The sequence below is a fragment of the Zosterops lateralis genome (genome assembly GCF_965231275.1).
Source record: "Zosterops lateralis genome assembly, chromosome: 14".
In the NCBI taxonomy this organism is placed as follows: Eukaryota; Metazoa; Chordata; class Aves; order Passeriformes; family Zosteropidae; genus Zosterops; species Zosterops lateralis.
Window position 1 is genome coordinate 17,453,893 of NC_139774.1, and position 15,457 is coordinate 17,469,349.

The window sequence follows — 15,457 nt, forward strand, 5'->3', positions numbered from 1 at the left end:
AGCAATCTCTTTGATTCACCACAATTGGCCTCTACCTTTATACTGAGTAACCTAGTTAGACAAGAAAGGACTTCTGAAAATGCCTTGTGTTTCCCAATTACAGAAAACCTCCAGCCCCCCTGCTCTGGAGTCTGCAGCACCAGATTTGCACCTTAACTATATCCAATAATAATGTAATATAAACAAAACACCAACAAAATGACAAACAACTTCCCTACTCCTGCTTAGAGCCACAACTGAACTCCATGACAGAGATCCTGCAAGAAGGACAAGAACTGTTATTTTATTTAGGAGCAATAAAAAAAATTCTGGTGTACAGCAGGTGACCCCAAACCTCACCTCAGGCAGCAAACAGGGCAGGGAACACCAGCAGACTCTCAATTTTTCACAATTTTTGATTCCTCAGGGCTTTCTTTGCTCTCCAGCTTGTAAACAAGAGCTTGTCAGGCAGGGAAATACACCAGGGAAGCTGAAAGAGAGAGAGTAATGAGCTTGGCAAACTCAGCTTTCCACTGCAGCACACCAAGGCAAGAGGGAGAACATCTGATATAACCCCTAATTAAGCTACCTGTAAGTTGCTCTCAAAGCAGCCTCAAACCTTCTTCCTTAACAAAACCCAACTTTATACCAGTGAGCAGCTGGAGACTGAGTTGTTCATCTCAGAGCTGGTGAAAACTACTCCACCAGCACGTGGAGAGAGGCCAAAGGCCTAAGAGCAGTAATATCTGACTTCATGTATTCCTGCAAATAAACCAGGATTAATTAGACCAGGCAACACTAATGCCTCCCCAGCTCCCCCACTCCCAGCCTGTAATTTCCCATGTGAAAAAGGTTAATTTAGAATTAGTATCTCTTTAAAATAAGCTTTCAGGGCCAAGGCTTAGCCCAACTGCAATGAACCTGTGGTTCCAGGGCCCAGCTGCAGATCTTTCTCTTTGCTCCCTAATCAGAGAGAAACCTCCCTCACATTCCACAGCTGCAACCTATATAAGGGATGGGGCTCAGGCACTCTTGTTTTTCCTTGAATACTTGAGGGGAGGTATTTTTTATTTTTTTTTTTTTTTTTTTTTTTTTTCCATCTGCAGCCCTCAAGAGCATGGTGAGCTCTTGGAGGGTTTGCGTTTGTTTGTACTGCTGCTTGCCCTGGCTCTGTGCTGGCACCCAGTGCTCCCCCAGCTCTGAGGATGCCCCCAGGTTTTTGGCAGCTCCTGAGGATGCTGACAGTGAACTCAGCGCGGTGCTGCAGCTGCCCCGAGGTGCGGGACCAGCCCGTGCCCTCCTGCCCCCTCTGCTCAAGGTGCTGCACGACCGCGGCCCCCGGGGCTGGCACGGCGGGGCCCCGCGGCTGCAGCCGGACTCCAGGGCCCTCCGGTACATGAAGAGGCTGTACAGGATGTCCGCCACCAGGGAGGGCATCCCCAAGGCGCAGCGGGGCCGCCTCTACAACACGGTGCGGCTCTTCACCCCGTGCTGGGAATGCGAGCGCGGCCGGGGGACAGGTAGGTGAGCAGTGCCCCGGCTGGGAAGGTTACCCGGGGTTTTCTCTGTGTTCTCTGCTGGCAGCGCGAGATAAAAATATCGCCTTTCTTTAGAGCTGTTGCTATTTCGGTCCCCGAGGCTCTTCTCCTAAACGGTGGGAGTTTTTCATAGCCTACTTCTCTCCCTGAATGGCATTAGGCACAGACTTCACAGGCTGGGGAACACCACACAAGTGGTATGTACCAGACGTGCTGATGTTTCGGGCTGACTCATCTCCTCATGAGTCAGAAAAAGCCACAGGCAGATCTGAGGGAAGTAAGAAGAGGTGGAAAAAAATGTTGAGACATAATGGGCAGCTCGTTTTCTTGGTTTTGCTTTTTTCAAAAAGCCACAGCACTGGTATGAGACAGGTACCAAACTGCCCGAGACTCCTCTCCTTGTCTGGTACATTTGCTAAAGAAGATTCATGACCAAAACCTGAGGGAAAAGTAGAATTACTCACAAATCAGGCTCAGAACTGGGATGGCTGGGCACCCTTTAACTTATGGTGCTTCCATGGCTTTCTTAAATGTGGCTGATCACAACAACACCTAGAAATCATTGGCTGTTAATCCTGCTGAGGTGATCTGGGTTCTCCTGACTGGGATTTTTCACTAAAAGGACAGATAAACACAAGCATTGCTCTGCTGCACAGGAACAGCCCTTTGAGGTGGAGTTCATGGTTTGTATCATCTGGAGTGTTCAGTTCCTGTTACCCCACACCAGCACTAAAGAGACAACAGCTGGCTTCCTCCTGTGCTGGTTCTTTTAAAGAAATGAATCCTAATAAGTGTTAAAATCAGGGATTTCCTTTGGTTTGTTTTATTTTCTTAGTTTTTAACTCATGTCCCCAACCAAAGTAGAAGTATTACATAGTAAATGTAGGAAGGGCATCTAAATTGTTTTCTTCTGCTGCTGAATAATTTTTACTTATCCACTACAACAGTATTTGTGTCTTAAGTGGAAAAATAAAACACACTTAACACTACAGGAATCTGTTTCCCTTCCCAGGAGATGTTCACTCGGTGGATTTAGTCTTCAACTTGGATCGTGTTACTGCTCTGGAGCACTTACTCAAGTCTGTCTTGCTCTATTCCTTTGACACATCTGTTCCCATTTCCTCTTCCATTACCTGCATCTGCCATTTATCCCTTAAGGAACATGACTTTTCCAGCCAAGTTTGCCCCAGCATTTCCCACTCTCTGGCATTTAGCCTGCACTTTGACGTTCGGAAACGCAAATGGGTGAAGATGGATGTGACTTCTTTCCTCCAGCCTCTGATTGCTATGAACAGGAGAAACATCCATATGGCTCTGAACTTCACTTGCCTGCTGGGTGACCCACAGGGGAGCACAAAACTGGAAAACGCTGTTAATGTGACACTGGTTCCCCCTTCCCTTCTGCTGTATCTCAATGACACCAGCGAGCAGGCTTATCACCGGGGGAGCTCACTGGGGCACGGGAGGAAAAGCAGCAGCAGCAGCAACCTGCCTGTGGATCCTCCAAAGGGTGACAGAGCACAGCGCAAAAACCCCCAGGGCAAAAGGGCGTCTCGCCAGCGAAGGAATGAGAATCCAAAAGCGGCCCCAGGCACTTCTCCTCACAACCCCAGCGAGTACCTGAAGCAGTTCGCCTTCCCCCAGCAGGAGTGCGAGCTGCACAATTTCCGCCTGAGCTTCAGCCAGCTGCGCTGGGACCGCTGGATCATCGCCCCGCACCGCTACAGCCCGCAGTTCTGCCGCGGGGACTGTCCCCGCGCCCTGGGCCACCGCTACGGCTCCGCGGTGCACACCATGGTGCAGACCCTCATCCAGGAGCGCCTGGACCCCTCGGTGCCGCGGCCGTCCTGCGTGCCGGCCGCCTACAGCCCGCTCAGCGTGCTGACCATCGAGCCCGACGGCTCCATCGCCTACAAGGAGTACGAGGACATGATCGCCACCAAGTGCACCTGCCGCTAGTGCGGGCCCCAGCCGGGCTGGGGTTGTGCTGTCAAATGCGGGGTTTAATTCTGGGTTCTCTAGATGTGCATCTACAAAAGGACTGGGCAGTGTTGCTGTGGGTTTGCACTCTCAAATGCAGGGTTTAGGTTTGGAATCTCTGGATTTGTAACTAAAACAGACTGGGCAGTGTTGCTGTGGGTTTGTGCTCTCAAATGAGGGTTTTGGGTTTGGGTTCTCTAGAGCTGTAGCTACAAAAGGACCGGGCAGTGTTGCTGTGGGTTTGTGCTCTCAAATGCGGGTTTTAGGTTTGGATTCTCTGGATCTGTAGCTACAACGGGCTGGGCAGTGTTGCTGTGGGTTTGCACTGTCAAATGAGAGTTTTAGTTTTGGGTTCTCTAGATTTGTAGCTACAAGTAAGTGGACTGGGCAATGTTGCTGTGGGTTTGCAATCTCAAATTGCGGGTTTAGGTTTGGATTCTCTGGATCTGTACCTGCTAGCGGAATGGGCAGTGTCGCTGTGGATTTGCGCTCTCAAATGTAGGTTTAGGTTTGGGTTCTCTAGAGCTGTAGCTGCAAACCGACTGAGCATTAACTCCTGGAGCTGGGATGTTGCTGTAGCTCCGGGAGCTGGGGTTTTAGCACGAGGGGTTGTTCACATCAGAGCACTGATTTTTTTGTACTCACTCAGCCTTTCTAGATGTGTAATTAAATGTAAATAGTGTCTTTTTTTATCGGGAGAATTTTGCATTTAAAATGGGGAAAGGGTTTCAACTAATAAATGTCTATTTTTAAGCTGCTTTATAACAGATTAAAAAAAAAAAAAAGGAGAGAAATAAATGACTCTCACACATACCCTGACATGCAGTGCCTGCTACTCTGCCACTACAGAAACCTTGTGTGTGGCATCTCCAGCAATGACTAGGAAGAGAAGAAAGTCTTTAAGTTTAGAATTCTTCCTTCAGTTTTTCATTCTCTTTCCCTACTACACTCCAGCTCTTCCAAGCAGGATGACAAAACCCTTCCTCACAGTTCTATAAAGAGTTACCAGGTTGTTTTTTGCTTTTCTTCTGTTGCACTCTTTGGGCTTTCAGAGGTAAAAGAAGGGTAAGAACTTAAGGGCAGTGGGTAATTTGTGAACACTTAAATCAAGGCACTATTTTGGTAACAAAAGGCTTCCTTTGAGTCAAGAACAAGGAGCAGCTGTCCAAGGGGTGAGGGCAGAGGATTGTCCACTGCAGCCACACTGCCACTGGCTTCTGAAGTAGGAAGAATTGTTTAAAAAGCTTAATCCCCAAAAATGGCTTCCAAAAGCCTTAAATGCAATGATGTAAATGCTGTTAAATGGGTTTAATATTCTGAAATGTGGGGCCACAGCTTTGTTTCCTCTCACACTGAAACTGTAGCTATCAAGTGCCTCAACTCTAGATGCTTTCACAACAAATTTTTACTGTTAATTGATTTATTACGATTTATTTTCTCCTCCTGGACTTGGGGTTCATACACAAAACCTTTCAGCTTTAGTGGGGATTTCTCCTGCTTGTTTGTTTGTTTGTTAATTAAAGGCTGTGGAGCAGCACTATCTTGTAAAACTCGTTCAGAACATCCTTTAACATTGACTTGCTAATGGATTAATAAATAAACACTGTGATTTTCTGCACTCAGCCACCCAACCAGCCTCTGCCTTAAATCCTGAGGAATTTCAGAGGCTGGGAATTCAGGCTGGGACTGCTCCTGAGGGGCTGCTGGGTGGTGTCCCTTGGACAGCTCACCTGGTCACTGAGGTGTCTGGAGAGTTCCTGGAGATGCAACAGGCACAAATCTGCCCCAAAAATAAAGATCTTTCTCCAGGTTTCAGTCTCTGGCTGCTGAAATTGAAGTGGTTGACACCAACAGCTCAAAACAGAGTTTTGGTGTCACATAAAACCATCCTGGTGCCAGCACTGTGGGCGGTTGGGTGAGTTTGGGTTGTATCGCTGCTGCTCATCCCGTCAAACTCCAGGAATTTGGCTTTGCTCACCTGCCAAGGAAGAAAATAAATGGAATTGTTTTCTGACACAAGCTCTTCTAATTGTGGTGAAATGTCTAATGTAGTCCAATAATCCTGATATATTCTAATATTCCATTAATGGGGATCATATTTAATACTGTCTAATAATTCTCATGGTAATATATTAAATGCATGCAATATATTGTAATAATTCCAATGTTGATCCTAATATAGTCTAACAATAATTCCAGCAATGTTGAAGATGTTAAACATATTCTAACAAACTCAATATATTGTAGTATGAGTTTAAATAATGGCAAATATGTCTAATATATCATAATGATACAAATAGTTGAAAATGTCTAATACAGTCTAATAATGCTACTATAATTCAAATAAAATTGACAATGACCCTTCTCAGCTATTCTAATAATCACTCCAATAATGTTAAATATGCCTAATGATTCCAATATCTTCTAATAATTTCAATTATATGGAAGATGATTAATTATATTCTAGTAATTCTAATAATTATCCATTAATGTGGAAGGTGATATAATTCTAATATATTCTAATTACAATAATGTTGAAGATCTCCAATATATTCTAATAATAGTAAGTTTGATGTAGAGTATATTCTATAATTCGAATAATATGGAACGTCTAATGTAGTATAATAATTATAATAAACCCTATTAATGATTTCAATAATATAAAAGATATCTAATATAGTCTAATGGTAATTTTAATTATGTGGTAGACATCTCATACATTCTAATAATAATTCCAATATTGTTTAAGATGTTTATTGCGGGGGGTGGCGGGATATTTTAACCTTTAAAACCCTTTTCCAGCACAAACTATTCCATAATTCAGCGATTTTTCTGCTTCTTCACCAGAACTCCACAATCACCACACAAAAGTGGGATTTTTTTTTTTCAAACCATTATTTATTTTTCACGGGAACTCCACAATCACCACACAAAAGTGGGTTGTTTTTCTCACACCGTTATTTATTTTTCACGGGAACTCCACAATCACCACACAAAAGTGGGATTTTTTTCTCAAACCATTATTTATTTTTCACGGGAACTCCACAATCGCCACACGAAAAGCAGAGGGGTTTTCTCACAGACCATTACTTATTTTTCACCACACAAAAGTGGGATTTTTTTCTCACACCATTACTTATTTTCCATCAGAAGTCCACAATCGCCTCACAAAAGCGGTTTTATTGTGTCTATTTTTGTTTTTTTAGCGGCTTTCCCCTCAGGGTCCCCTCAGGGCGCGGCCGCCTCACGCCCCCCTCACTCCCCTCAGGGCAGCGCCGGTCATGGCGCCCGTCGCTTTTTAACAAATCACACATTAAAAACACACTTTGATTTATCACACACAGATTTAAATGCCTTTATGGTTTATTTCAAACGGAAAGCGCAGGTGGCGGTGCCCCGGAAGGCATTGAACAGGCAGTTCCGGGGCGGGCGGGCGGCCATAGCTCAGTGACCGAGAGGGGACGGCGGTGACCGAGGGGGGACAGCGGTGACCGAGGGGGGACAGCGGTGATCCAGGGGACAGCGGTGACCCAGGGGGGACAGCGGTGATCCAGGGGACAGCGGTGACCCAGGGGACAGCGGTGATCCAGAGGGGACAGCGGTGACCCAGGGGACAGCGGTGACCCAGGGGACGGCCCGGCCATGGGGAAGCACTTCGGGAACCTGGCGCGGATGCGCCATGTCATCACCTACAGCCTGTCGCCCTTCGAGCAGCGCGCCTTCCCCAACATCCTGTCCCACGGTGTCCCCAATGTGGGCCGCCGCTTCGCCTCGCAGGTGTTGAAGGTGGTGCCCCGTGAGTACAAGGAGGGATTCCAGGTTTTATGTACCTCCTTTGTGGTGTGGGTTTGGGGAAGGGGAGGGTTGGGTTGTGGGGTGTTGTTTTATGGCGGTGCGGTGTCCGCGTGTTGTGAATATCCCCTTCTCCCGGTGTTCCCATGCTATAAAATCCCCCTTTTCCAGTGTCCCCTCCCTGCAGTGTCCTTTTATCATAGTCCCTTCACTGCATTGTATGCCACTTTATTGTGAATACCCCCTTATTGCAGTGTCCCCTTACTGTGCAAGTGCTGTTGTTGAGTGTCCCCATGTTGTGAATATCCCCTTCTCCCGGTGTTCCCGTGTTATAAAATCCCCCTTTTCCAGTGTCCCCATGTTATAAAATCCCCTGCAGTGTCCTTTTATCAGTGTCCTTTTATCAGTGTCCCTTCAGTGCATCCTATGCCACTTTACTGTGAATACCCCCTCACTGCAGTGTCCCCTTACTGTGCATATCCTGTTGTTGTGAGTGTCCCCTCACAGCATTATCCCCTTATAGAGTGGTGTTCCCTCATCCCACTGCCCCGTTATGGACTGTGCCCCTTTTTAATGCTGTCCCCTCATCCCGCTGTCCCCTGTCCTCTGTCCCTGCCAGCCCTGGCCATCGGTTACCTCATTTATTCCTGGGGGACGGAGGAGTTTGAGCGGCTCAAGAGGAAGAACCCGGCTGACTACGAGAACGAGCACTGACCACAAGAATGACCAGGAGCAGTGACCACGTGTCTCCAGAGCTCCCCGAGGACCTGCTGTGCTTGTTCCCATGGCTGGAGGGGATTAACAGGGAGATAAGCCTTGGTTAATAAACTGTAACTTTGCCCCATGACTCTGTGTGAAATCTGTGTCTTGAGCTCTTTGAGGTGAGGAGCATCAAATCCCTTGTCTGGTTCTCTCTGTACAGGCAGATAATCAGGCTGAAGTTCCATGTGCTCGGATGTTTTTATCTTAGGGCACTTCCAGCTTTTGTAATTCCTGTTTTCTTTGAAAGATTCCTCAACATAAAGTGCAGCAAGGGCTGGTTTGAAATTGTTCCTTGTCCCGTTTATTTTTCCCATCACTGACCGCTGCTTTTTCTCCAGCCTTGAGATCTGTGAAAAGCAAACACTCCCTGGTTGGGTATCGATTAAAGCTGGATGGGCTGGCTGGGGGCTTGGGATTTGGGCTGGACCCTGACCTCTGGCTGGAGGCTGGCTCTTCACAGGAGCCCTGGGCAGAGGATGAAGGGGAACAGGTACAGGCTGCACCAGCAGAGGTTTCATCTCTGTGTAACAAAGGAATTTATTCCAGTGAGAACAATCAGTCCCTGGAACAGCCTGGGGGGTTCAGGAGGTGACTGCACGGGGTGCCAGGTAACCTCCCCTGGGCTCCCTTCCCACAAATACCTGCACCAGCTGATCTGCCAAGGTCCCTTCCAACCTGGGCTGTTCTCTGATCCTGTCATTCTAATTATCTAGTTACAGTAATGTTAATTGGGTGTTTAACTACACTCTGATATCTGGTCAGTGCTAAGAGGCTGCATTAGAACCTCCTTGAAAAACTGCGAAGCGAGGCTATTTAATGCCTGAGGATGATTAAAAAATCAGCTGCTGGTAATAAACTTGCTTAAATATGTGACAGATTCACCGTGTGTCTCTGAGTGTAGAAACACCTTCACTGTTGGAAGCTCAGAACATCTTGGCTGGTTCCTTTATCCTAATTTTTTCCTCTCAGTGTTCCACTGACTGCCTCCAGCTCCCAACCCTTGCAGAGCAATATGTTGGTGCTCCTGCTGTGCTATTCCTGTAGCTGTCCTGGGAATTTATCTTATCTGCAGGGCAAGAATGACGTTTTCCTGTGTGTGCTCAGGGCTGGGCTCTCAGGAAGACAGTGATGCTCAGGCTCTCACTTCAGGAAGCTGGGGCGATGCAATTTTTATAGCTCAATGCTGGAGTATTTTGGGGCTCACTCAGAGCACATGAGACTGAGCTCAGCCTCTTGTGTTTCCTCCAAGCATAGCCTGAGGTTGGCATAAGTGGCAATAAAATCAGTCAGTCAGTGCTCCCAAGTTGTGCCAAAAATACTCTGTGCTGAACTGCATCTTGGGTTGCTGGTATTTTGTAGGCAGCTCAAGCAAGTAGGGAGCAACAAACTGTCTGCTGTGGCTGTGAGCTGACAGAGATGCAGATTTATCCCAGAACAGACCTCAAAGCCCATCCAGTGCCACTCCAGCCATGGGCAGAGACACCTTGTACTAGCCTACATTGCTCCAAGCCCCAGTGTCCAGCCTGGCTTTGGGGACTGCCAGGGATCCAGGGGCAGCCACAGCTTCTCTGGGAAATGTGTGCCAGGGCCTCCCAGGGAACAATTTCTTCCCAATATCCCATCTAACCCTGGCCTCTGGCAGTTTGAAGCCATTCCCCCTTGTCTGTCACTGTGCCTGTAGGAGTCTCTCTCCCTGAGCTGTTTCATTCAGAACGTGGTGTCCTGCTCACAGTGCCTGAGAGCTGCAGAGCTGGGTGTCCTCTGACAGCCCTGAGCTCTGCCTTGGCAGCTCAGGCACCCTGTGCTGTCCCAGCAGCTCTGCTGGAGGGCAGCAGCTGCCCGGGGCTCTCACCAGGTCCCTGCTCCTGCTCTCAGACAGCTGAGCTGTGCTGGCCCAGGGGCCAGACTAAGGCAAACAGAGGGGCAGCGGCACCGCGGCCACGCGCCGGCCCCGGGCAGGGTCAGCCCCGGGCAGGGTCAGCGTGGGGGGACAGGGTCAGTGCTGAGCCTGTTGCTGCCCTGCCTGGCCATCCCCTGCCCCTGCCCCATTCTGTCCCTGCCCTGCCATCCTGTGACTGTGCCCAGCCATCCCAAACCTCCCCTGCCATCCCAGCTCTGCCCTGCCATCCTGACTGTGCCCAGCCATCCCAAACTTTCCCAGCCATCCCCTGCCCTGCCATCCTGTGACTGTGCCCAGCTATCCCAAACCTTCCCAGCCATCCCAACTCTGCCCTGCCATCCTGTGACTGTGTCCACCATCCCAAACGTCCCCTGCCATCCCAACTCTGCCCTGCCATCCTGTGACTGTGCCCATCCATCCCAAACCTTCCCAGCCATCCCAACTCTGCCCTGCCATCCTGTGACTGTGTTCACCATCCCAAACCTTCCCAGCCATCCCAACTCTGCCCTGCCATCCTGTGACTGTGCCCATCATCCCAAACCTTCCCAGCCATCCCAACTCTGCCCTGCCATCCTGTGACTGTGTCCACCATCCCAAACCTTCCCTGCCATCCCAGCCCTGCCCCATCCTGTCCCTGCCCTGCCATCCTGTGACCGTGCCCACCCATCCCAAACCTTCCCAGCCATCCCAACCCTGCCCTGCCATCCTGTGTCTGTGCCCACCCATCCCAACCCTGTCTCTCCAACCTCCACCTCGGATGCAGCCCCCATTCCCACCTGAAATGGCTCCTGCTGGACTTGTGGCAGTGGAAGTTCATCCCGTGGGCATTTCAGAACCTGAACAAGGTGCTTGAAAAGTTTTCACTCGTTTATTTCTGTTCTCCTTTGGGCAATTATTAGATGTGGCAAAAGAACAACATTTTGTGTTTCTTTCCTCACGTCTCTGCTGTGGGTCTAACTGGGCTGTGGGAATTGTGGGCATGGAAAGGACCAGCTCAGTTATACTCTTTTTTTCCCCCAGTTTCTTGCACAGAGCAGTTTGCTGGCTGACAGGGACAGTCTGATGCAATTAGTGACCCAGAAGGACAGACAACAATTCTGATACATCATCACAAAGTACCAGCCTTCCCCAGCCAAAAAAGCTGAGAGATGGTGACTTACAGAGGGCTCTGCTGCTCTCCCAAATCCTGTGCTTCATGGAAGAACTCAGGGCTCCTGCTGCTGCCTTGTCCTCCTTTGTGTTCTACACTAGAGCCTGATGGGAACAGCAGAAATTAGAACTCAGATGCATGATAAGGAAGAACTCCATGGGAAAAAAAGTTGAGAAATTCCCAGCCAAATATAAAATAAACTTTTAAAGTTCAGCTACTTGTCTGCCTTATTTACTGTCCTATTTCCTTCCCTTAAAATCGAAGGTAAAAAAATGAAAATTTTGCTTCCTCCTCCCAGAGAAGCAAAACAAATAGGGCAGAGGAAGTTGTGTAAGAACCATTTTAGGATGGGAATGACTGAATAGCGGTTGTAGACTATGCTGGGAAGGTTTTTCTTTTAATCCCAGTGAAATTTGGGCTAAGGGGTAATCATCTGACATCACAGCATTATCTTAATCTAAGTCACTTGCCCTCCACGCTGGCACTTGTGCCTTCATATTAAGCAATCAAAGAAATAGAGCCTGTGACATCCAGCTCTGTATTTACAATTTAGCTAAAACCAGTGACACTAGCTGGAATTCTTTATGTCACTCTGCAATCTCAGGTGTGAGGCACATGGCACAGATGTGGGAAGCAGGCAGAGTCAGCGTGGTTTGGGTTGGAAAAGCCCTTAAAGCTCCTGCAGTTCCCCTCACCTTCACTAGCCCAGGGTGCTCCAGTGAGATCCACAAGACCCCACAGGTGAGGAGCCACCAGACACAAACACTGGGACAAGCACAAGTGTGTGAGGAGAGAGGAGATGAGAGGCAGCAGCTCTGCTCACACTTTTCTGTGCTGCTGCAATCTCACTCCACTATGGAAAAAGTGAAGCTTCCTCTCAATGACAAAGAGCCCCTCCACCCCCAGGGAGCTGCTGATGGTGAGTGACACTGCTCAGGGGCAGAGATGGCTCATCCCTGGGAAACCACAGTCTGCACAAGGAGCTCCTCAGCTCCAGACAAGCCCTGAGCAGCCTCTTCCATTATCTACCTAGAGATGATTATCTTTGACACCTTTGGATTCCTGGGGGAAGAGCTCTGTGAGTTAGCACACATTTTACATTCCCAAACCTAGCTGGGAAGTGTTACACCTGCTTTTTGAGCACTGTGTGCCTGGAAATAAAGGTTAAGCAACTTCCTTACGGTTCTTTCACGTACCAAGAGTGAGAAACAAATCAAAAGCACAATTCTCTGCTCCAAATCAGCTTGGGGAAACAACCCTTACCCCTGGTTGGCTAACTCAGAGCTACAGAAGTTAAGTTAGGCTTTTGAGCCTGACCATAATAATTTAGGCCACCACCCCCCCCTTTTTTGCTTAAAAATAGACCATGGAGTTCTGGTAACATCTTAGGTGGGCTTTAAAAAAAGGAACAGTTGGCACAAGGGGTCAGCACAACTGACCAGACAAAGTACAAGTGGAAGGGGAGTAAATCATTAGCTCGAGGCAGGCCTTGAACCAGATCACTGCAGGCAGATGTAGACTTAGCAATTCTCTCTTGTTCCAAAGTGAACTTTGGCCCTGTAACAACTGGCAGCTGATACAATGATAAGAGAATGAAGTCTATAAAAATGTAGCTGAGAGCCTGGGAAGTCCTGACTGGGGCTCTTTGTGCCTGCTCTGCCCACGGCTGCTCCAAGTGACAGCTCCCGGCGGGAAGATGCACTGGTGGAAAGTGACTGCAGCCCTTCTGCTCTGCTCACTGCTGCTCAGCCAGGTAAACTGACATCATGCTGAAATAAACTATTTAAAGGGCTAATTCACAAGAAAGGCAGCCCATAAAAGCTGTTATGATTTGGATGGACAAATGGCAGGAGTTAGGAGGGGGCTTTTTAGAGGATTCGGCATCATGAAAACATAGAGTTACTGCCTAGTGAATACTGGGCTACTCTGAGCCACAGCTCAGCCAGAGATTCTGCCTTCACTCCCAAGAAGATTCAAACCACCATTAATTTTGGTAGATATTTCTTTGGGGTCGGGCTGCAAGCAGTGCTTTACCCCGAGGGCGCTGCCACCTGCAAACCAGAAACATTTCAAGCTCTTCACTTCAAAGACGGTTGAGCTCAGCAGCAGAACGGGGAATCCTGACGGTCACCCTGCTGTGTTTTCAGAGCCATGGCATGTCCCTGTCCCTGAGGCAGCCCCAGGCCCAGCCCCGCAGCCCCCGGCAGAGGAGGATGACACCCTTCTGGAGAGGAGTGTCCCTGAGACCCATCGGAGCCTCCTGCAGGGACAACAGCGAGTGTCTCACCATGCTCTGCAGGTAACCGCGCTCAACGTGCCGGGACGCAGAGAACTTCCCACCTGGGCTCGTCCAAACGGGATCCAGAGGTCACTTCGTGCATAAAAAAAGATACCAGGAATAGGGGATGGGGCAACAGACTCAGACTCTTTAGTAAGCAGAGCAAACAGAGCAGAGTCCAGGTCTCCTGAGTGCCAGCCACAGTCCTTTCACTGCAACCCCAAATAACCTGGCTGGGCAAAGAGGACAGAGGGCTCCAGACGGCTTTTGGGCAACTTACAGACCTCCCCATTAACCCTTCCTCCTTTTAAATCATGTACTAATGAAAAGTGAAAAAGTCTGTATTAATATCTTACCTTAAATTAATTACTTTAAGCTCATAGTTTAAAAAGCAACTACAATATCAAAAGCTATTTAGTTCAAATGAGCAAATTGTCCAACTACACATAAATTGGTTAGTTAAAATGATTACTTAATGACTGCAAGGTGATTTTGTATGGCACCTCTTGTACATATACACCAGCACTTAGGACAGAAAATAGTCATTTTCTACTATATGTAAATAGCAGTAATGGATAAGTATATATCCTATTATTAATGAATATTGTATATCATATTATTAATGAATATCGTGTATTTTATTATTAATGAATATCCTATTATTAATGAATATCGTATATCTTATTAACGAATATCCTATTAATAATGAATATTGTATATCTTATTATTAATGAATATCTAATTATTAATGAATATTGTATAGTCTATTATTAATGAATATGATATATTCTATTATTAATTAATATCTTATTATTATTGAATTCTATTATAAATAAGCTTATTTTATATTATAAACTATTAGGATAAATAAGTAAATAGGACAGGGTGGTTGGGCTGCTATGTTTGGAATTCTGATGGAAAGCAAAGACCGAAAAATGAATCAAGACTTAACATTTATGGGGAATTGAGTGTGCCTGAACCCAGCAGTTCTGGCCCAGGGGCACAAAGATGTACCTGGTACCCCTGGCTGAGCCTGGCAGGGGCAGCCCCAGCTCCCAGTGTCTCATAATGTTGTTGTTTTTTTTTTCCCCAGGAAAAATCGCTGCCTCCTCTCCACGGCCTCAGCGTGAGCTGGCACCAAGCACAGCCTGCACTGTTACTGCTGACCATGCTCCACACACTTGGGATGTATTTATTGACTGCTCAGGAGCTGGAAGGGCCTCAAGCAATCAGGATATTTAATATTTCTGCCACACGTGCTGATAAAAGGACTTCAAAGAGCTCGAGAGCATCTCCTCCCACAGCCAAGCCTCAGGAGGCCTCTGGCCAAGCTCAATAAAAGGGCTCTGCATCTCCTCCTCGTTTTGTTTTTTTGTAATGTTTTCTATTATTTATTTAAAGGTGTGAATTAAAATATATATATATTCAGCAAAGCAGCTTGGTTTTCCTTGTATCTTGAGCAAAGTGGACGGTGAGCACAGGGCTGGGGTTTAATTCCAGCCAGACTTTGGACATTTATCCTTCCCCCTGGCAAGAGCATTAAGTGGATCAGGCCCCATCTCCTCCCAGTTGAGCTCTTATCAATCCTCAGATAAAGGCCTGTTGGAAAGAGGGAGCCAAACTGATAATGCTGATAGCAATTCTAATATCCCAAATATATCCAGCGATAAGTGGAAGGAGAACTATTTACTCTTAGTTATTTCTAATCAAATTTACTTAAATACATGTCCTAGACTGACTTTTGCCACTGACCTTATCTCCTGCCTTAAAATGAATTGATCAAAATGCTGTTTTGATGTGTTGGATGTCGAGTTGGGAGGCTGAAAGACAAAAAAAAAATAATAAGTCAACAAGTCTGGACACACACACTGGATGTTACTTTTGTTTCACAGAGCAGTAGGATCAAGGAAAGAAAATTCTGCCTAAAAAATGCATTTCCAGGGAGGAGAAGGCCCCACAAAACAGATACAAGCACAGGGGGTTGGAAGTTTAATACAGAAAATCTATTTGATATTTATTAAACTTAGTTTCTCCAGTTACAGTTTTGCATTGTACAAAGCATTTTAATGACACAGTAG

The 15,457-nt window shown here is 47.2% G+C and overlaps 3 protein-coding genes and 1 long non-coding RNA gene across 5 annotated transcripts; 3 read left to right on the plus strand and 1 right to left on the minus strand.

Annotated features, from left to right (window-relative positions):
* Positions 1-704: 704 nt before the first annotated feature.
* On the plus strand, positions 705-3,476 carry GDF9 (growth differentiation factor 9; the record flags this gene model as incomplete). Of its 2 annotated transcripts, none has more annotated exons than XM_083871925.1 (2): positions 705-1,503; positions 2,510-3,476. In XM_083871925.1, exons 1-2 carry the CDS (start codon positions 1,097-1,099, stop codon positions 3,474-3,476), a joined length of 1,374 nt encoding a protein of 457 aa, XP_083728051.1. In that variant the 5' UTR covers positions 705-1,096. The 2 variants fall into 2 exon arrangements, with proteins under 2 accessions (XP_083728051.1, XP_083728052.1); XM_083871926.1 differs by having other exon boundaries at positions 705-1,499; positions 2,530-3,476.
* A 3,449-nt stretch (positions 3,477-6,925) lies between these two features.
* On the plus strand, positions 6,926-8,136 carry UQCRQ (ubiquinol-cytochrome c reductase complex III subunit VII). The gene is made up of 2 exons (XM_083871438.1): positions 6,926-7,293; positions 7,909-8,136. The coding sequence occupies exons 1-2, from the start codon at positions 7,140-7,142 to the stop codon at positions 8,001-8,003; spliced, it is 249 nt and encodes an 82-aa protein (XP_083727564.1). The 5' UTR covers positions 6,926-7,139; the 3' UTR covers positions 8,004-8,136.
* Positions 7,964-13,777, minus strand: LOC310914924. The gene is made up of 3 exons (XR_014591120.1): positions 13,389-13,777; positions 11,112-11,205; positions 7,964-8,077 (listed from the first exon to the last, which is right to left on the minus strand). It is a non-coding gene; the product is annotated as an uncharacterized lncRNA (long non-coding RNA).
* On the plus strand, positions 12,582-14,737 carry LEAP2 (liver enriched antimicrobial peptide 2). The gene is made up of 3 exons (XM_083871439.1): positions 12,582-12,854; positions 13,249-13,400; positions 14,473-14,737. Exons 1-3 carry the CDS (start codon positions 12,798-12,800, stop codon positions 14,507-14,509), a joined length of 246 nt encoding a protein of 81 aa, XP_083727565.1. The 5' UTR covers positions 12,582-12,797; the 3' UTR covers positions 14,510-14,737.
* The last annotated feature ends 720 nt before the right edge of the window (positions 14,738-15,457 follow it).